This window comes from Sciurus carolinensis, unplaced genomic scaffold, assembly GCF_902686445.1.
Source record: "Sciurus carolinensis unplaced genomic scaffold, mSciCar1.2, whole genome shotgun sequence".
Taxonomy (NCBI): Eukaryota; Metazoa; Chordata; class Mammalia; order Rodentia; family Sciuridae; genus Sciurus; species Sciurus carolinensis.
Genome location: NW_025920264.1, coordinates 324,049 through 343,005, shown reverse-complemented (window position 1 = coordinate 343,005; position 18,957 = coordinate 324,049). Strand labels below are relative to the sequence as shown.

The following is an 18,957-nucleotide window of genomic DNA, read 5'->3' as shown; positions in this document are numbered from 1 at the left end:
CATCTGGGCTGAGCAAATCAAAGGGTCATTGTCTGCCTGGTGTGGGTTCAGGGCCCCTCCAGCCTGCTCTCTGGCCTGGTGTACTGGGACCTCGAGCAAGTCGCTGGTCCTTTCTGGGGGACCCCTCCCCCTGAGACCCCAGTGCCAGACTCCTTGCCCTCCCCAGCTCTGTCCTCTTTTCAGCCTCTGCCTGCTTGCCCAGCCTCACCCCTGCCACCCATTTCCTACCTTGCTCTGTAGACCCCTCCCCAGCTCAGATACCAGCCATGACTCCCTAAGCCTCTGCTCATCTCCCAGGCTCCGCCCCCAGGCCTGATGGGCAACCAGGCAGGCCTGCCATCCAGGGGCGTCCAGGTCTGACCCTGAGGCTACCAGGGCTCTCCGATGGGATTCAGTTCAGGACCTTCCAGAAAGGAGGGTTTCCCGGATTGCCCAGGTGGGCTGACGTCACTGAGGGTCCTCAAAGTGGACATCCTTTTGGCTGTGGTTAAAGATGCGGGGCAGAGAGGATCTCGGCAGCCATTGTTGGAAGGGACAGTAGAAGGGGCCTCAGGCCATGAAGCGTGGGTGGCCTCTGAGAGCTGGAGAGCAGTGCCCCTGGAGCTCCCTGCAGGAACACAGCTCTGCCGATAGCTGACTTTCAACCTACACGACCCGGTGGGACTTCCAACCTCCACAGCTGTGAGCAGCCCACTCGTGGCCGCTTGGGAACAGCACTGCTGGACCTCTGGCTCCAGGACCTCATCTGCAACGTGGGCATAGACCCCAGGACTAGAGGTTCTAGTCAGATACACGCAGTGGCCGGTGCATAGCAGGGGCGTGACATGCGCACTGGCTCCGAGAGGCAGGAGGGAAGAGCTTCCTTGGGGTCGCCAAGCTCCCCTGGGTCAGAACTGGTGTTGGTTCTAGGTAAGTGAGACCCCAGGACCTGTGTGCTGAGCTCGGGGGCAGGCCCTCCCTGCTCTGGACTGGACAGTGATGTCACCCTCCTGTTCCCAGACCACATTTTTCCTTAGGAGTATCACTACCTTCTGTAGTCCAGTCAAGTGACTCCAGCACCCACTCAGGCTCCACCAATTAGTGAAGAGCCCCCTAGAACTTCTGCTGGGAAAGGGACATTCACTTCCTGCTGGGTTGCAGGTGGCTCCTGCCAGTGGCCAGGAAGAGGCCAGTCCAGCAAAGCACAGAGCTTCTAGGAGCCCCAGCAATTCCCTGTGCTCCTGATCCTAAATCCAGCTATACCTGAACTCCTCCACAATGTGAAACCAGTTTAAACTTGAGTTTTAGTCACTAGTGGCTGACAAAACCACCTTTCCAGTGAATCAACTTACATTTTATTAAAGCAGAACTTAACAGGACCCAGAGCAGCAGGGGCTGTAGGAGCCACACTTTGATGTCCCTACCTCTGCCTCCAGGATGTGGGTCATGGCTTGGTACAGAATACTCGAGGATACTTGTGATGGACTCCACGGAGTTTATTGTCAGCAGCCCCTGAACAGGAACCTGGAGCCTTTGGGTTGATGCTGACAGCCGTGGGGTATGATGCAGAGCATTCTGAAGGGGCAGGCCTTGTCTTGCCTCCACTGATGTCCCCAGCCATAACACCACATGGCTCCCAGGGCTGCAAGATGGAGTCTAGGTTTTCAGCCTGGTTCAAGGCCCCACCTGCTGGGCCTGCTGTTTAGCCCCTTCCCACAGTGACTCTTCCACTCTAGCCCTCAGCTGTCCTCATCCATCCCTGCTGTTCCCTCTCTGTGGTGAAGGATTCAATTTGAGCAAAAACCAGATCACCATGCTGGTCAATCAGATAACCGTGCTGATCCCAGAGGTCTGGGCCTGCCCTTAGTGCTGATGTCCACAGCAAGCCACAGTGCCATCAGTCATTCCTGTCCTCAGTCTTAGTGTGGAGGCCATGTGACCCAGCTCAGGTTGGTAAGAGCCATCAGACCATGTCTGCTATGACCCTTAATCAGCCAGTATCAGTTTCCTGTTTGCTGCTGTAACATGCTGCAAGCCCAGCAGCTGCAAACAGCACAGATCCACTGGCCTCCAGTTCAGGAGCTCAGAATTCCAACCAAGGTCCCTGGGCTAAAATCGAGTGCATTAGGAGCTTTCTTTCCTCCATCAGTGCCGACTACTGTGACGGGTGTCCCTGCTAGGATGGGAGGCGCGGGGGCCCTCGCCTCCTATGCCAGGAGGCGGCTGGCACCAGGCCCATAGGCTGCCTTCTTGGGTGGGCCTACCCTTTTCAGAAATGGGAACATTTTTCTTTCAGCCTGGGATGACTGGGAGCAGAGAAGGTGAAGGTGGCACGTGGGTTTCTGGGCCGTTTGTGGTGTGCGCAGTGAAGCCCACCCTGGACTCTGCCTTGTGCCTCCATGTCTGGCAGGGCCCTGTGGCTTGTTTTGAGGCCTCTTTTTTTTTTTTTTTTTTGGGTGCTGGGGTTCGAACCCAGGGCCTTGTGCTTACAAGGCAAGCACTCTACCGACTGAGCTATCTCCCCAGCCCCTGTTTTGAGGCTTCTTTCCCTCATCTTCAGGTCTCGAATGTTCATGGGGCAGGACTTGAATGGGAAGGAACCTCATTAGGCGTGCATGTCCTGTCCCAAGCCCCTGCCCTGCAGGTGACAACCCGGAACGTCCTCCATGAACACATCATGGAGAGCCCGTGCCTGGCTTGCAGACCCAGAAGGGGCCGGCACAGTGCGTGGGCCGGTGGTGCTCTGAGCTGAGGTGATCCCATCCAGGAGGGGCAAATTCAGCTGAGGGCCACCCTGGCCTTGGAGATATGCCTGTGTGTTTGTGAAGAGGGGCAGCAACTCCATCCCAAATACTTGTGCGCAGACAGTCACAGAGCAACAGTGGCAGATGGTGCACAGCTGGGCCATTGGTATGTTCTTGCAACTTTTCTGCAAGTCGGAAATTATTTACAATAAAGTTAGCAACGTTCAAGTGTGATGAATCTCAGAGAATCCAGGCGCCTCCGACCCCCACCGTGTCCCAGCCTCACTCTGACATCTTACTCCCTGGGCTTCAGCAAGCAGGAGGATGGGGCATCCTGCACAGCTGGGGTTCAGAGCACTCCTAGGCAGGGATGCACAGGCTGCAGCATCTGGTCTTGGTCTGGGGGCAGGTTGCCAAGGGTCCACCTGAGCTGGGCTCAAAGCCTGAAGCCCCTTGCTGGGTGTGTTTATCTCAAGCAAAAAACAAACAAGCCAGAAACCCCCAGAATGACAAAAACCCCACCCAGAGGAAGATGCATCAACAAAGTCACAAAAACAAACCAAAACCACAAGCCAAAAAAGTACTGGAACAAGTTTAAAATAAGCAAAAAACAAAACCGAAAAGTCTCAACAAAGTAAAAAACAAAAGACAAATGAAATTAGAAATCAAAAACTTGCCAATAAGTGCCACAAATACAAGTGAACGGGAAGACAGAAGGGTCATTCAATGTGTGTAACTAAAGGTCAGAAAGTAAACATGAAGCGCATCAATAAGTGGTCGGGTACTGGGCCCAGCCCGCCAGATCGCAGGATCGCTGCGGGTGAGGTCGGAGGAGGCAGCACCCGGGGAGGAGGAGCCAGGAGCCTGCTGGATGGAGGCGGTGGTCTGGGCCAGGCGGAAGGACGGGCCCCACTCGCGCCCCCGTGAGACCTCCCACCTGAGCGCTGGGCGTCGTCCGCGCTTCCTGCCGAGCCTGTCTCATCCTCAACAGCAGCGAGGAGGTCTAACTGGGAGGCTAGTCGATTACCAGGGGACACCTGCGGATTGAGCCTTCTTAGCTGGGTTCCCCGCTGAAGTCTAAGGCTGACTTCCTGGGAATTGGGGGTGGGCGACAGTTGCCTACACCCAGTGACCTGGGCTCCACTGAGTGCTGCCCCTCCTCTGGCTGCACTCTCTCATCAGCCCTGAATGTTGGGAGATGCCCTTCCTGAGCCCTGGGTTCCTGAAGGCTACCCAGGAAGGAAGAGGGCTCTGTGGGGCAGATGCCATGGGGTGGGGCTCCCCAGGAAGCCCCAGAGGAGCTAGGAAAGGGGAGGGGACCCTGGGAAGGGCAGGTACACCAACAAAACCAGTGAGGGCCAAGGAGGACTAAGGTGTCCATGTCTGCCCGCAGCTAATGAGACGGACAACCCTCCAAGGCAGGCTCTGCCATCTGCTCAGGGACCTTAAGCCACTTACCCAGTGGCAGGAAGTGGATGGGTGGGTGGAAGCTGAGCTGGGGCTGGCTGCCTGAAGCCTCTTCACCACTGTAGGGTGCCGCACGGGCAGGGTCTCAAAAACTTGATTAATGGGTGCTGGTGAGAAATGACCCTGGGGCTTAGGGCACCCCAGCTTTGGTCCTGGGGAGGTAACAGGATTCCCAGGGCCTGGGCCAGTGCGCTCTCTGGTGGTCAGCACAGGAATAGTCTGAAGTGGGTAAGATGGCTAGCAGGAAGTCCAATGCTCTCTTAACTTCAACCAACTCCTTTTCATTACTCAGACCCCTGGTCTCAATGCTCTTTCCCGCTAGAAAGCATTCCTTGTCTCCCCAGGCAGAGGAAGGGTCACCCTAGGGTCTCAGCCTCATGGGGCTGGGAGTGTTTGCATGTATCCAGCACACACAGGGTCTGGTATGCAGTAGGTGCTCAATGACTGTAGCATGAAGAGAGAAATAAACCTACTATTGGGCTGATGGTGACCTCAAACGACCCTGGCCTGAGGTGGGTGATGACATAGCTCTGCTGATTAGCTTGGGAGGGGATTAGGTTTCCTGCTCCTCTGTACCCACAGGTATTGAGGCCTGGGTCCCAAGACTTCAGCCTCTCCTGTCCCAGGGGTCACACTGAGGGATGGGCAGTGGCATAGGCTCAGAAGGGTCCGACTTCCACCCAGGAGTGACCCTGGCTGCATTCCCTCCACCAGTGTTAATGGACCACAGCTGGGTGCCAAGCACAGCCTGGGTCTGGCAGGGAAGGAGAGGCATAAGTCCTTCTGCCGGAGCAGGACTTTACAGTTCTCCAGTGGGAACAAGGGCTATTCCCGTGGGCATCACAAACCTCTGCGATATTCAGCAGAAAACTGGAAAGACTCGAGGCAGAAGCCACACCACAGCCCAAGGAATGGTGCACCCGGAGGAGAGGAGCAGGTGGGAGAGAAGTACAGAGGGAGCCCAGTGCCTTCCCAGGTTAGGAGGAGAGGCTGGGGGGAGGAGTGGGGGAGGAGCAGGAGGAGGAAACACAAGAAGAGGGGGAGGAGGGAGAGCAAGAGGGGGAAGGAGGAGGAGGGAGAGGAGGAGGAAGGGAAGGAGCAGGAGGAAGGAGGAGGAAGAGTCAGAGGGGAGGGGGAGGAGGAGGAAGAGCAAGAACAGGAGGAGGGAAAGGAGGAGACGGAGAGGAGGAGAAGGAAGAGCAAGAGCGGGGAGGGGGAAGGAGGAGCAGGAAGAAGAAGAACAGGAGGAGCTGAAGGAGGAAGAGGGAAGGGCAGGAGGAGGTGGAAAAGGAGGAAGAGCGGGGGCCGGCGCACACCCAGCCCCGCAGGAGACCCAGGTTGCCAGGGTGACTCGGCCCCACCCCACTCAGGTCCCGCCCCAGCCGCCTCTGCAGCCTCCACCCTGGCTCCGCCCCCTACCTGGGGTCCAGTTTGACAGCCATGCCTAATTTGACCCTCAGCGGCCACCGTCGCCCGCACCTCCACCCGCCGCGCGCGCTTCCCGCGCCGCTCGCCGCCCCACGCCGTGCGTGAGTGTGCGTGCCGTGCGTGTGCGTGCGCGGGCGCGTCGGCCGGCGAGGGAGCAGCAAACGGCCGGCGGCGGGCGCCGCGCGGGGGGCGGGCGGCGCGGAGGCGGCGGCGGCCATGGCCGAGGCGTCGCCGCAGCCCGGACGGTACTTCTGCCACTGCTGCTCGGTCGAGATCGTGCCGCGCCTGCCGGTGAGGCCCGAGCGGGCGGGCCTGTGCGTGCGGGCCTGGGCAGGCCGCGGCCGGGCGGGGAAACCGAGGCCAGGCGGCGCCGGCGCGGGTCCTCTCCGAAGAGGCCCGAGCGGTGAGGCCTGAACCCCGCTCCGGGTGCGGGAGACACGGAGGCCCGGCGAAGGACCCTCAGTCGCCGCCGAGAGCCCGGGCGCCGGGGTCCAGTGAGCGCGGCACTGCGGTGCAGACGCGGAGACCGGGAGGCCCGGAGGCCGAGCGCTGCGGAGAACCGTGGGCAGGGGCGCCAGAGCCGGCCCGGGAGGACACGGGCCCTGGGCGGCCGCCGCGGGAGCCGGACCCGGCGCGGCGCCGGGGGACGTTCGCCGAGCGCGTGGCCGGGCTGCGGGGGCGCGCCTCGGCCGCGTGGGCCCGGCCGCTGGGGTCCCGGCGCCGACCGGGTCCCGGAGCTGCTGGTGGCATGTGTTTGGGAGATCGGCCCCCGGCCGGGGCGCAGAGGGTCCCAGAGAGCGCTGCTGGGCGCTCGGCGCGGCCGCCCCTCGCCCAGGGGCCGAGCCCGGGCGCCCCCTGCTCCTGGAGAGCGGTGTCAGGCTGGCTCGGCGTCAGTCGGTCTGGAGGGGCCCAGCCATCCCTACTTCCAGTTCGCGCTCTCCTTCCCCAGGCTGGTGGAGAAACGGCCATGTAGTCCTGCTTTTCGGGTGGGAAAACTGAAGTCTGCGCTGGCGCACCAAGTGGCACGTGGTCCTCACGTTTGCGCCCCACCACTTTCCAACGATTCCAGGGGAGCAGGGATAGAGGGTGGTGCAGGGGGTCAAGAGGCTCTGAGGGGAACGGACTGTGGTGAGGAGGGTTTGTGGAGCTGCGGGAGCTACACCCTACTTGTCACCTGCCTCCTGGGTGGTGGTACTCGCTGACCAATGGGCCTGTGGCGTTCCCCGAGGGGAGGGACCCTGGAGGAGGAGCCTGTAGGGCTTGCCGGGGAGAGGAAGGGAGGGCTTCTGGAGGCCACGGGCTTACCCCCTCCCCAGCAGGCGAGGAAAATAAAGTCTCTCCCACCTCATCTTCCTGGAGTCTTGCTCCAGCTCTTCAGCTCTTAGTGTCCCTTTCTATTTGTGGCAGGCAGCACTGGTGGCCTGGCAGTATGCAGACCTGGCTTAGTGGCAGTGCAGCCCCTTGCAGCTGCTGTGAGCCCCAAGACAGGCCTTGTGTAGGGACGGAGCTGGGGCAGGTGCATGTACTGTGTGCAAAGCTGACCTGGCCCAGCTGTATTCCTAGCTGTTTTTGGTCTGCCTTCCTGGGCTTTCTGGGGCCCACGTGGTGTGGCCACTTCCTAACTGTGGCCCTGAGCAAGGAAGACCCTGACCTTCTCTGACTGTCACCAGGTCTGGTGAGGACATTCCTTTAATCACAGCAATCCAACGTGGTCTTTGACCTTACAGGGTTGACAAACTGACCAGGGACTGACAAATACTAAACTGGACTTTGGTAAAATTCCATGAGAACTGTAACTGTTGGAAGGAGGTGTGGGGTCCGGCATGGTTGCTGGCCCTGAGGGTGCCTGCCTGTGGACTGAGGCGGAACTAAACCAGGGCCAGCTGGCTGTGGTAGAACTTCTGTACAGGGACTGGCACACTGGTGCCCTGGGAGGAGGTCTCTCAACCTGGGAAAGTCCCAGCTTGTCACTGGCACCCCAAAGAGGAGTTTGCCCACCTCATAGTCAACGCTGATGTGTCTGCTACTGCTCAAGCTCCTGGCTGGTTCTTAGGAGACGCCCACTTCCGTGAGGTGGGAGCTGGCTGCTGTCATAAGGGTGCCATCTCAAGCCTCTGATCTGCTGTGGTCCTCAGGCCTGCTCTAGGGGGCTTCTCTGGGTCAGGCTGGCCCCAACAGCTACATTACTTCTCACCTGACATCCTGGCCTGTCAAGTGAGTTGGAATCGGGGCAAGAAGCATGTGTGCAGGTGGCCAGTACTTGGCCTGTTTCCCCAGTGGTTTGCCTGCAAAGGCACCTTCATGCGGGGGCAGTGCAGTCATGTGGGCAAGTGCCCATGAAGCAGTGCAGGGAGCACCTGGGCGTGGAGGGTGGTCAGCCTGGTTAGAGGGGGCATGTGGGAGCAGGAACCAGACAGTCTGGCTGGAGCTGGAGGCCTCAGCACAGGCACACAGGCTCAGACTCGATTCTCCCAGATCTGGTACAGGCGGTGTGACGTGCAGGGCATGAGTGTGGAACACCCTGTGGGCAGGCACCTGCCTGGTGCTGGCCTCTTGCCTCCCTTACTTACAGCACTCTCTGGTCCAAGCCAGGGAAGACAGGAGGGAGGGACCCTCCTGCGTGTGAGTCCTTGGGTCTCTTGGTGCCACCTGGGGAGGGGGACGCGGCGGTGGGCCCGACCACCTGGTGTTCTCCATCCCCACGGACAGACCTGTGCTGCCTCCTGGAGGTGTGACCTGGTGTGCCACCCCACTGTGGGTGGGCCAGGGGCACTGGTGTCCCTGCCTGGACTCGAAGTCTCTGGGTGGCTCCTTGCCCCACCCCAGGTGTGCATCCGTTTCTGCCCTCCATCCCTGGCCTGCTTGGTGTGCCCTGTTGTGTGCCACAGGCTGTGATGGAGTCTGTCCAGTGTCCTGCAGTGGCTCTGTGGAAGCTGAGGCCCCAGGGAGGTTGGGTGGAACTGGCTCTCAGCAGCATGCTGTAAGCCCAGCACCTGGTGCAGGGTGGAGCACCCAATGCCCAGGGAGCCCTGGCTGGGTTGGTCAGGACAACTGTGGGCCAAACTTTCCCATTTGGGATTCTGCCCACATCAGCACTTTTTTGTTTCGTACCCATGAGGGGGAACTTGACCTGGGGTCCTGGGCAAAGCCACCCCCTGCAGTCCCAGGGCCTCTCTGCCCTGAGCCTTCTGTACATTGGCACATGCAGGGTCCCAGGCCTTGTCAATGGTATCAGATCAGCCTGAGAGAATCCTGGAAGGTGGAGTTAGGTGCCACTGGGTTTTGGTGCCTACTGGGGCCTGTGTGTAGTGGACGCCATCCTACCAGCTGACCTAAGTGCAGTCGCAGGCCTGTGGCAGCTCTCATCTCCTCTGGGCAGGGTTCACACACTGAGGGACACACAGGATGTAGGTGTGGGCCTTGGTGGCAGCCACTAGGTCCTAGAAGGAAAGAATCTGGGGAGTGTCATGTGCATCCCTGGGGCTGTGCAGGGAGTCGGGGTCCACATTCTCCCCGTGCCTCTGCACACCCCAGGCAGCCAAGAAGGCTGCACTGTCCTCTGTGAAGAGCGGTGGCTTTCCTGAGGGACCCGTAGAGGCACTCAGCGCTGTGTCCCTCTCATCTCCTGCCTCAGTTTCCCCAGCTTCCCTGCACATGCTGGTGAGGACTCGCGACGTGTGTTGTACAAGGGTCACCTGAATGAGGGCGTGTGATGTGGGAGGCATGGTTGTACGCCCCTTCGCTGGGCAGGTGTGCTTGTCCCTCTCCCCACCCCAAGGGGAGGAGTGGGTGGGCACACAGCAAGGATCTGTCATCTCCACAGGTGCTCTTGGGGCACTGAAGTGACTGAGCAGCAGGGCTGGTCAGGGTGGCCTCTGCCCAGTGGTGTCCAGGTGGACACCTGGGGGGCAGGTGTGGCAGAGGACATTGAGGACTAGAAGGGTGTGCCTCTGGTTGGGACCTTGGCTGCTGTGGGCAGTGGCAGTTGGCTGGCCCTGACTGGAGCTGATGGTGTAGGTTCCAGGGAAGAGCTTTGATCAAGCCTGCAGAGGCGAGCTTTGGGTCTACTAGGAAAGGGTGACAGGCACAGTGCCCAGCCATGGTGGCCCTGGGGCCCTAGGGACATGTACTACAGGCCACATGGCCTCAGTATCAAGTGACCCTTGGCTGAGAAGAGGAGGCTGATTTCCAGGACCATGGTTTTGGCTGAGGGCTCCTTGTGAGCCAGTGGAGGCTGAGCCTGTACAGGTGCTGCAGTGCCCTGAGAGAGCTCTGGGGCAGCCAGGTCCTGGAGGCGTGGACAGCCACCAGGCCAGCAGCCATGCTGACCCCCTGGCGACTAGTGATGTTGGGCCTCCTCTGCTTGTTGGCTATCTGTCTTTTGATGGTTGAGTTGTAAACGTGTTTGGCCGTGAGCCCTTTATCAGACTTGCCAGCCTCCTCCGTCCTGTGTGGGTCGTCTGCAAGTGCCACTGCACCATCTGCTCGCCTGGCCACGGCTCCTGCTGCCTGCCCCACGCAGCCTTAGCTATTGGTGGCCGGGGCAGGTGAGGTGGACGTGCTGTGCCATGTGGGGGGCCCCAGCGATGTCAGTAGGCAAGGCCTGCAGCCACCTCCCAGAGCCCTGTCTCCCTATTTGAGCTATGTTCCCAGGCGACTGTGGGACGCCGTAGCAGACGTGGGTCTGTCCGATGTGAACAGGGCTGGCTGTCTCGGGGAGCGTGAGCCTGGACTTGGTACTCACATACCTGCCATCCCCAGGTGGGTCCTTGGCCACCCTTCCAGGACATCACAAGATGCTCTGTGACCCCAAGGCAGCAGGCTCCTGAGTGTGCCTCTCCCAGGGAGGCCCCAGGACCTCTGTCACTGGGACACGTGCCAAGTCAGGGTCACCCTGGGACGGGACCACCAGAGGAACTTGGGCCCAGCCTGCAGGAGGATCTAGCAGGGCTGCTTGAGTCATGGAGGCCATGGAGGAAGTCTGTCACTGACCTCACCACTGTGTGGCCAGCGAGAACACATCCCGGGACCTCCTTTGTCCCCTGTCCTTCGTGACCCACAGAGCCAGGACTGGCACTTGTGCTTGCCCTAGCACAGGGAGGTTTTGCTGATGTTTGGCGTTCATGGTGACCCTCGTTCCTCTCTTGCAGGATTACATCTGCCCCAGGTGTGAGTCTGGTTTTATCGAGGAGCTTCCGGAAGAGACCAGGTAGCATAGCACAGCCGTGGTGGTGCAGCTGGGAGAGGGGGTTAGGGCCACACACCTGCCAGGCCTGGGGACGGCAGCCCATGGCACTTGGTCAGCGTACGTGTGCATGGGAGTCTCGTGGGGATGGCACCCAGACACCCACATGCACGACAGGGGAGAGGAGGCGGGCTTGACCCCAGAGCTGCGCCGGGTGGCGGGTGAGGGGCTGCCATCTTCTTGCCTCGCCACCTGGTGGCGCCTGAGACGGAGCCAGTGCCTCTGGTGTTGGGATTCCTACTTCCTGATGCACAGGGCCAGGAGTGGGTGTGTGCCCGGGGATGGGGAGGGCTGCTGGCCGCTGCCAACAGGCTCCCTCTCTCCCCAGGAATACAGAAAACGGTTCCGCTCCCTCCACAGCCCCCGCTGACCAGAGCCGGCAGCCATTTGAGGTGAGTGGGAGCCTCTGGGCTTGAGGCTGCAGGTATTCTCATCCTGCCCGTGGCCACCCAGCGGGGCTCCCGGGACCTTGGCCCCCCGGGCATCCTGCCTCCCCATCCCCTTAGTCTGGAATCCACATGTCACTGCAGGCCTGTGTCCTGCCTGCTGGGTGATTCCGTGCAGGCTGGACCCTCTGGCTCATGGAGCTCCCCTTGCCTGGGATGGGCCCGCTTGTGGGAGGTGTGTCCCCTGGAGACAGGCCCTGCAGGTGCTGTCTTGAGGACACGGAAAGGTGATGGGCTGGAGGCTGTGGGCAGGGGCCTTGGGCCACTCTGCTGGGTCTGACGGCCCCCACTGCTCCTTGGCTCTGCGTGTGGAGCCCTGAGCAGACCATGCAGGCTCAGGTCGCACCTTCCTCTCCCTAGAACGTGGACCAGCACCTGTTCACACTGCCCCAGGGCTATGGACAGTTTGCTTTCGGCATCTTTGACGACAGCTTTGAGATCCCCGCCTTCCCTCCTGGGGCACAGGCGGATGACAGCAGGGACCCTGAGAGCCGGAGGGAGAGAGAGCACCAGTCCCGGCACCGGTACGGCGCCCGGCAGCCCCGAGCCCGCCTCACCGCCCGGCGGGCCACCGGCCGGCACGAAGGCGTCCCCACGCTGGAAGGGTGAGGGGGCCTGGGGGTGGTCGGAGCGGGCGCCCTCAGCCAGCCAGGTCCTGCCGGCCCGTGGAAGTGGCACCTGCTCTGCCGAAGCCTGGGCTTCTTTCCAGGCTCCTGTGGGGTCTGTGGCTGCAGGAGCGGGGCCGGCCTGGTCCTCCTCGTCCCCCGGGAGCTGCGGCCCCACACTGCACTTTGGGGGCTGTGGTGGCCCCCAGCTTGAGGAGTTGTGTCACGGGACATCATGGAGAAATGCGGGTGGACACGGCTCACTCGCCTGGACCTCAGCAGGACGCCGTGCTGAGTTCTTGTCGTTGCTCTTTTCTTTTCTTGTGGTGCTGGGGATGACCCAGGACTCGTGCTGCTGGGCAGGTGCCCCGCCACGGAGCCACCGCCCTCACGGGTGGCCTCTGGGTGCTGCGCGGGCCCGTCTGCCGCAGCGTGACCGGCCCCTTTCTTCCAGGATCATCCAGCAGCTGGTCAATGGCATCATCACTCCCGCCACCATCCCCAACCTGGGCCTGGGCCCCTGGTGAGTAGCAGGGGGTGGGGGGCACACCTGCCCACCCCTGGCCTCCTGACCTGGCCTCTTGCCCCCAGGGGCGTCCTGCACTCCAACCCAATGGACTACGCCTGGGGGGCCAACGGCCTGGACGCCATCATCACGCAGGTACAGGGTGGTTGCACCCAGCGTTTGGGGGTTAGTCCAGGGAGGACAGGGCGAGGTGTCCTCTTGCCAAGAGCACCTGAGAGGCCCCTGCATCTCGCCTCCTGCCTGTTACGCACTTGGGGTTTCCACCTGACGTCCCAGGGACCAGGGTTTAAGTCCACCCTGGTGGCCCTGCTCACTCTCTTCCTCTCCTGGATCACGCTCATCCTGTGGGTGGACTCAGGCCCTGTGCAGCCAGTCGGTGGGCCGTGTCAGCGTGGGCACATCTGCCGCCCTGGCAGCATCCAGTGCCCGGCCAGCCCAGGACCACAGATCTGGGGCTCCTGCAGGCCCTGCAGCATCACCTGCCAGCAGAGGTGCCTGCTCCTCGCCGAGCCCAGCCCTGGACCTCCTGGCACTTGCCTCTTGTCTTTCAGCTCCTCAACCAGTTTGAAAACACGGGCCCCCCTCCCGCAGACAAGGAGAAGATCCAGGCCCTCCCCACCGTCCCCGTCACCGAGGAGCACGTAGGTATGGCTCTGCTCGGCCGTGGCTCCTGTGGCCTGGGTGCTCCCGCCAGGGTGGGGCCCATGGGGCCCTGGACCCACCTGGCCCCGCCTGTCCACAGGCTCTGGGCTCGAATGTCCCGTGTGCAAGGACGACTACGCGCTGGGCGAGAGTGTGCGGCAGCTGCCCTGCAACCACCTGTTCCACAACGGCTGCATCGTGCCCTGGCTGGAGCAGGTGAGCCCGCCCGCCGCCCGTGCCCGCCCCGGGGGCGCCAGCTTCTAACTCCCCGCCTCGCCTCTGTCCCCACAAAGCATGACAGCTGCCCCGTCTGCCGCAAGAGCCTCACCGGACAGAACACGGCCACCAACCCCCCCGGCCTGACTGGGGTGAGCTTCTCCTCCTCCTCCTCCTCCTCCTCCTCCTCCTCGCCCAGCAACGAGAACGCCACGAGCAACTCCTGAGCTGGCGCCCAGCTCCAGCTCCCAGGCCGCTGCGCAGCACCGGCAGGCCCCAGGCTGCGCCAGGCTCGGGGACCGGCTCTCCAGGGGGACCAGAGCTCAGCCAGCCCCGGAGGCACGTCCGTGCCCAGCTGCTCCCTGCACGGAGGGGTGTGGGCCACATGTCCCCCACAGGGCACCAGCCTTCTGTCCCATCTCTAACCTCACCCTCCAAACGTTCGGCGGTGGAAAGGTTTTTATGATTTTAAATTATTACTGCTTTGAAATAAATGGACGTTTTAGCTCACGCGCGGCCACGCATGATCTGTGCAGCTGCGGGTGGAGCTGCTCCGCCAGGGCCACGTGTGCCACCTGCACGGGCCCCGGGGCCTTGGACCGCACCGCGAGCGCCGGCCTTGGGACCACAAGGGTGACCAGCAGAACCAGGAACAAAACTGCTCTGACAGACGTTTTTTAAAGGGAAAAATATGTGTATCTGGAAAGCTATTTAAAATACACCTACTTGAAAGAGGAGCCGGTGGCTGGGCGTTTTCCTTCTGCGCCAGTGTGTCCAGAGGGCCCGAGCGGCTGGCAGGGCGTGGGCGCTGTCCTGGGGGACGTGCCCCCCAGGGAGCCCTGGGGCTGTGCACTCCTGACAGCAGGCCGTGGACATCGAGTGGCAGTGTCCAGGAAGGCCGCGTGCCACGTGCTGGCAGAAGGCCATCACTGCACCAGTGCTCCAGGAAGTCCTCCTGGGCGGGTTCTCTGCTCAGCACCCAGGCCTGCGCCTCTGTCCTTCCACGGCACTGGGCAGCCAGCAAGGCGCAGCAGGAGCTTCTGCCCTCAGGAGGTGGAGTGGCCTGGAGTCCCACAGCCCCAAGGCCCCACACCACGTGTCCTGCTCTGGTTTCTGGGCTTCTGTGACTGAAAGGACACCGTGGTGGACCGTCCTGGTGGACGCCCTGGCAGCATGGCAGAGCACAGGGGAAGCTGGCGGAGTCAGCCCGACAGTCACTTCCTAAATCCAAGTCTGGGAGTCACACAGGGCCTTGGATGAGCAGGAGCTCCTGTCCGGAGGAGACAGCCTGTGCTGACAGCCGCCGCACCCCGCCCTCTGGGGCCGTGCCACCGCTGGCTTGCTCCTGGCGGAAGCAGGAGCCTCGAGTTGCGCAGCCTGTGGGGACATGAGGCTGAGCTGCTGAGTGCTCTTGCCTCTGATGGCTAGAGCTACCAACCATGTGGGCAGTAGGGGTCAGCCATGCCCAGCACGGAGGAAAATGGTGAGGGCCAGTTAGTGGAAGAGATGCCGCTGGGTGTGCTGCCCCGAGGGCCCATCCATGGAGGGCGAGGACACAAAGCCCCTCAGCAGCCCCTGCCCGTCCTGAGACCCGGGAGGCTGAGATGACGGCCTCTGTGTGCATCCTGTGACGTGACAGCTTCTGACAGGCTGCAGTGTTTATTATCTGATGTTTCTGGGGGAGCCGGTGTGGGCCGCCCTGGGCTGAACCCAGGGGTGGCAGGACCGCCCTCCTGAGGCCCAGGAGAGGCCCTGTCCCCCTCCTCCCGCTCCACAGCCAGCATGCAGCCTCTTCCTGCCTCCCATGGGGACTCTGGGGTGACCTGGGTGTCCCCAGCTCAGGGCCCCTTCTGCCCCAGGAGGTGCCATGTCCACAGGCCCTGGGGGTGAGATGTGGATGTCTTGGGGCTGTGTTCTGGCCACGGGGCAGGGCAATGCCCCTGCAGCACTGCCCTGTGGGCCCTGCCCGCTCACCCCCGGGGCCTGTTAGCCTCCCCGGTGTGCCCCGTCCAGGGCACTCTGCCCAGGCCAGACGGCAGCCTGTGCCTGCAGCCTGGGCCTGCTCACCCTTGTGCTGGGCAGGTGGACTCCGCTTGCTACCTGCCTCCCCCGTCCTGGGGCCCCCACTGAGACCCGGTGCCTGGCGCCCTTAGAACTCAGAAGGAGAGTAGGCAGAAGGACCGACGGGCAGCCAGGCCTGGGCCCCAGCCTCAGCCCCTGCCCCTGTCTCAGGCGTCCTCGGGGCCCTCCTTCCCCCCACGCCTCCAGGTCTGTCAGCAGGCCCTCGAGACCTCGGAGGGCCTCAGGAGACCAGGACGGGCAGGAAGTGGGTGGAGAGATGGTGCCGCCGTGTGCGGATGCCTTGCCGGGGGGCTCCCCGTCCATCCAGTGCCAGGTACATGGGCCGGCCCCGGTGGCGCCAGCGGAGTGAGGCGTAGGTGTTGTAGCCGTTCTCCTCGATGCGCTCCAGGAACCTGCAGTCAACGCCGTAGACCCGCTGAGGGGCGGGCGCATGAGGCCACCCGACACTGCCCGCAACCCGCCTCTGCCCACCATCACCCAGTACTCACCGACCCATAGAGGTGGCCCTGACGGCTCATGGCCACGTAGAAGCCCGAGTGCACAGCCTTGATGGCCACGGTGCCCACACGGACAGAGCGGATCTCCACAACGCCTGTGCAGAGGGGCTGGTCAGGGTGGCTCCTGGCTCCCGCTCCTCGTCTCTCCCACACGCGCCCTGCCTTAACCCTCCACTCATCTGCACCCCTACTGTGTGCCTGCCCAGGATGGGTGTTCAGGAGTCGGCATCCATGACCTGGAGCTCAGGCACAAGGCTGGAAGCCCTGGGAGCCACAGCAGCCACAGCACAGCGTGAACAGCCCAGGTCCTGTTGGCTCTGCACGTGCTCACCAGAGCTTGCAGTGCAGGCCGGGCAGCCCTTGGTCAACTGCTGAGGACCAGGAGAGGCATACAGTGGCCTGGGCTCCCTCACATCCTCACCTTGCCTGACCTTCCACCTCTGGGTCAACGAGAACGCCACCGAGCCTGCTTCCTGCCCTACTCCAGCGAGCCTGCACGCAGCCTTGTGGGAAGCCCCCTGCACCGACCTCCCAGAGGGGAGACGGGGCCACCACGGTAGTCTGTCGGGGTCACTCTGGACAGGGCCTGCCCTGTAAGCAGCAGCCCCGTCCAGCAGAGGCAGCGAGGAGCCTCCCACCTCTGCCCGAGCGTGGCACCTAGTGCCGAGTCCAGATGCTGCCCTTCATCCATCATTCTGGACATGGAGACAGAAACCTGTGTGGCAGCCGTACCACCTCCGCTGGCCACTCGCCCTCCCAGGGCCAGGTGAGGTCATTTCCTCTGCCACGTGCACAGCCCATGCGCACAGTCAGCTCCTGGTCACCATTCAAGGCTCACCACCTCCCAGAGAGGCCGCCAGACCCCCTCCTGCACCCGTGCGGCCCACTGTGAGGGCCACATCAGTCCTTGCTGAATCAGTTCCCTGGGAGAACAGCTGGGAGTCCAGGGGGTGAGTGTCCCACCACTGTGTGCACAGGCCGGCACAGCACACCGCGCTGCCCGCTCAGTTCAGGAAAAGCCGGTCCACAGCCACCGCCCTCCATCACCCCATCCCCGTCCCGATGGGGGAACAGAGGCTCATGGGAAGTAGTGCCCATCCTAGGTCACCTGGCAGAGCAAGGTTTCTCCCCCAGCCTGAGGCCGCTCCGCCTGGCCATGCTGCCATGGATGGACCTGCCTGGCCAGTCCCTTGTCGCTGCCCTCCCTGCGTGCTGCCTGAGGGCCTGGGAGCCCCAGATGAAAGCCTTTGGGAAGGGCAGGGGTGATTATGTGCCCTGATGGTGGTGACTCAGGGTGCTAGCGAGGAGCTTGCCCCCTGCCCAGACCTGGGAGCTGTGCGGAGTGACCCCTGGTCTCCCAGTTCCCTAGCTCCTCTTCTGTGCCCTGGCCTCTCCTCCTGCCACATATATTCTACACTTACTGAGCGTCTACTGCCTGCTGGGAGAGAGTGGCGGTCGCTGTCACTGGAGCCTGTTCCGCCACCCCTTCAGGTGGGACCCTGAGCAGCTCTCTCCCTCTCTGTGCCTCTCTTCCTCTTCTGCCAGATGGGGTGTCTGGACTGTAGTGTCAGGAGCCCAGGGTGAGAGTCAATCTCATGACCACTGCAGCCCTTCCTGCAGCCTGGGTGTCCCTTCTGTACCCAGGCGACCCACCTCAGAACTATACCACGAAGACCCTTGTCTGTCGCAAAGCCAGGAGCCTCAAGTGCCCCCCCTCCTCTTAACGAGTGGGTTGTACCCACCTTAGGGCAGAGGAAACTGAGGCCCCAGTCGGGACATGACCTGGTCAGCGCACCCCTTGTCATTACTGTCCCCTTGGCTGTTAGAGTCTCCCTCGTCCGCCTTCTCCGGGCCCCGCTGCCCCAGCGCACTCACTGTCCTGGCTGTGGCGCCAGCGGGTGCCCTGCACCCGGCCCCCGGGGTCCACGCGCAGGAAGAAGTGGGTGGAGGAGAATAGGCGCCTCCAGCGCACGTCGCCTTCCAGGTGTGGGTAGCTGCGCGGCCTCCTCGGCGCGCTCGGGGTCCCCGCAGCACTGGGCGCGCGCGCCAGCAGTAGCCAGGCCAGGCCAAGCCAGAGGCGGCGGCGCATGGCCCACTCCGCTCACCGCCGGCTCTTGCCTCCGAAGTCCGCGGCTCCACCTGGCCTCGCTGGGGAGGCGGGGGCGGGACGCGCGCCGGCCAATGGTAGCCACGGGGCGGGGCCAATGAGTGTTTGGGGTGGGCACGGCACGGCCGTCAGCCAATGGGCGCCTGGGGGCGGGGCGGGGCCTGCTGGTGGCTTGTAGCCTCTGTCCGTGCGTTTGTCTCCCGGGTGTGAGGCGGGTGCAGAGACAGAGCGGTCGAGATACAGAGACGGAGAGCGACAAGAGGAGAAGGCAGCTCAGGGAAAGACAGAAACTGAGGGACAGACAAGGAGAGACTAAGAGGCAGAGATAGGGAGGTGCGAGGGAGGTGCAGAGAAACAGAAGGTTGCTGGCCCATGTGCCAGCCTGTGCCAGCAGAGTCCTGGTGGGCACCGTAGGTGGACTCTTCCTTCCATCCCAGCTTCCTGAGAGTGGACAGCAGGGGCTTCTCTGTGGGATGGAGGGAGGGGTGGTGGGAGCAATTCAGGAGTCTGTGTTTGGACAGGTGGGCGGCAGCCCCTGGAGTTGGGACGAGTGAGCCAGTCAGTGATCAGCTGAGAGGGCACGGATGACAGCCCAGGTCATCCACTCGGGATGCTGTGGCTGCAAGCCTGAGGTAGCAGGAATGGGCGGCTGCATCCTCACCCACACCTGCTCCACTTTATGGCCACACCTGAGCCCCACACAGGCCACCCCAGCTTGCCAGCCAGCACCCTCACCAGCCTGCCTGTGCCCTGGGCACTGAGAATGAGCACAGCGGCTCCACAGGCTCAGAGCCAAGAGGCGCCACTGACAGGCCCACAGGGCCCGAACTTCCCAAAGGCCCCTGGGAAGACATCCCTAGATTGCCCTTCTGCCCACTGCTTCCAACACCCCTGGCTTTAGTGCCTGGCCCCAGGTGGCACCTTAAAACAGTTCCAAGGTGGAGACCTGTTGAGCAGCCACACTCTGGGGAGC

At 62.5% G+C, this 18,957-nt stretch overlaps 2 protein-coding genes across 4 annotated transcripts; one reads left to right on the top strand and one right to left on the bottom strand.

The window, feature by feature from the left end:
- The first annotated feature begins 5,730 nt into the window (after positions 1 to 5,730).
- On the top strand, positions 5,731 to 14,035 carry Rnf126 (ring finger protein 126). Of its 2 annotated transcripts, none has more exons than XM_047538099.1 (9): positions 5,731 to 5,909; positions 10,769 to 10,827; positions 11,192 to 11,255; positions 11,670 to 11,833; positions 12,369 to 12,437; positions 12,506 to 12,575; positions 12,992 to 13,085; positions 13,183 to 13,298; positions 13,376 to 14,035. In XM_047538099.1, exons 1-9 carry the CDS (start codon positions 5,835 to 5,837, stop codon positions 13,523 to 13,525), a joined length of 861 nt encoding a protein of 286 aa, XP_047394055.1. In that variant the 5' UTR covers positions 5,731 to 5,834; the 3' UTR covers positions 13,526 to 14,035. The 2 variants fall into 2 exon arrangements, with proteins under 2 accessions (XP_047394055.1, XP_047394054.1); XM_047538098.1 differs by having other exon boundaries at positions 5,735 to 5,909; positions 11,670 to 11,914.
- Fgf22 (fibroblast growth factor 22) lies at positions 13,199 to 18,013 on the bottom strand. Of its 2 annotated transcripts, none has more exons than XM_047538101.1 (3): positions 17,753 to 18,013; positions 15,869 to 15,972; positions 13,199 to 15,795 (listed from the first exon to the last, which is right to left on the bottom strand). In XM_047538101.1, the coding sequence occupies exons 1-3, from the start codon at positions 17,964 to 17,966 to the stop codon at positions 15,601 to 15,603; spliced, it is 513 nt and encodes a 170-aa protein (XP_047394057.1). In that variant the 5' UTR covers positions 17,967 to 18,013; the 3' UTR covers positions 13,199 to 15,600. The 2 variants fall into 2 exon arrangements, with proteins under 2 accessions (XP_047394057.1, XP_047394056.1); XM_047538100.1 differs by having other exon boundaries at positions 13,199 to 15,772.
- Between the last annotated feature and the right edge of the window lie 944 nt (positions 18,014 to 18,957).

Bases quoted from the DNA above. Each gene is read 5' to 3' on its own strand.
- Rnf126 (XM_047538098.1), top strand. From the start codon at position 5,835: ATGGCCGAGGCGTCGCCGCAGCCCGGACGGTACTTCTGCCACTGCTGC. The intron at 11,915-12,368 runs GTGAGGGGGCCT...CCTTTCTTCCAG, and splicing joins GGCGTCCCCACGCTGGAAGG to GATCATCCAGCAGCTGGTCA. The intron at 13,299-13,375 runs GTGAGCCCGCCC...GTCCCCACAAAG, and splicing joins TCGTGCCCTGGCTGGAGCAG to CATGACAGCTGCCCCGTCTG.
- Fgf22 (XM_047538100.1), bottom strand. From the start codon at position 17,966: ATGCGCCGCCGCCTCTGGCTTGGCCTGGCCTGGCTACTGCTGGCGCGC. The intron at 15,973-17,752 runs GTGAGTGCGCTG...CCCTCTGCACAG, and splicing joins CTGGCGCCACAGCCAGGACA to GCGTTGTGGAGATCCGCTCT. The intron at 15,773-15,868 runs GTGAGTACTGGG...CGTTGACTGCAG, and splicing joins AGGGCCACCTCTATGGGTCG to GTTCCTGGAGCGCATCGAGG.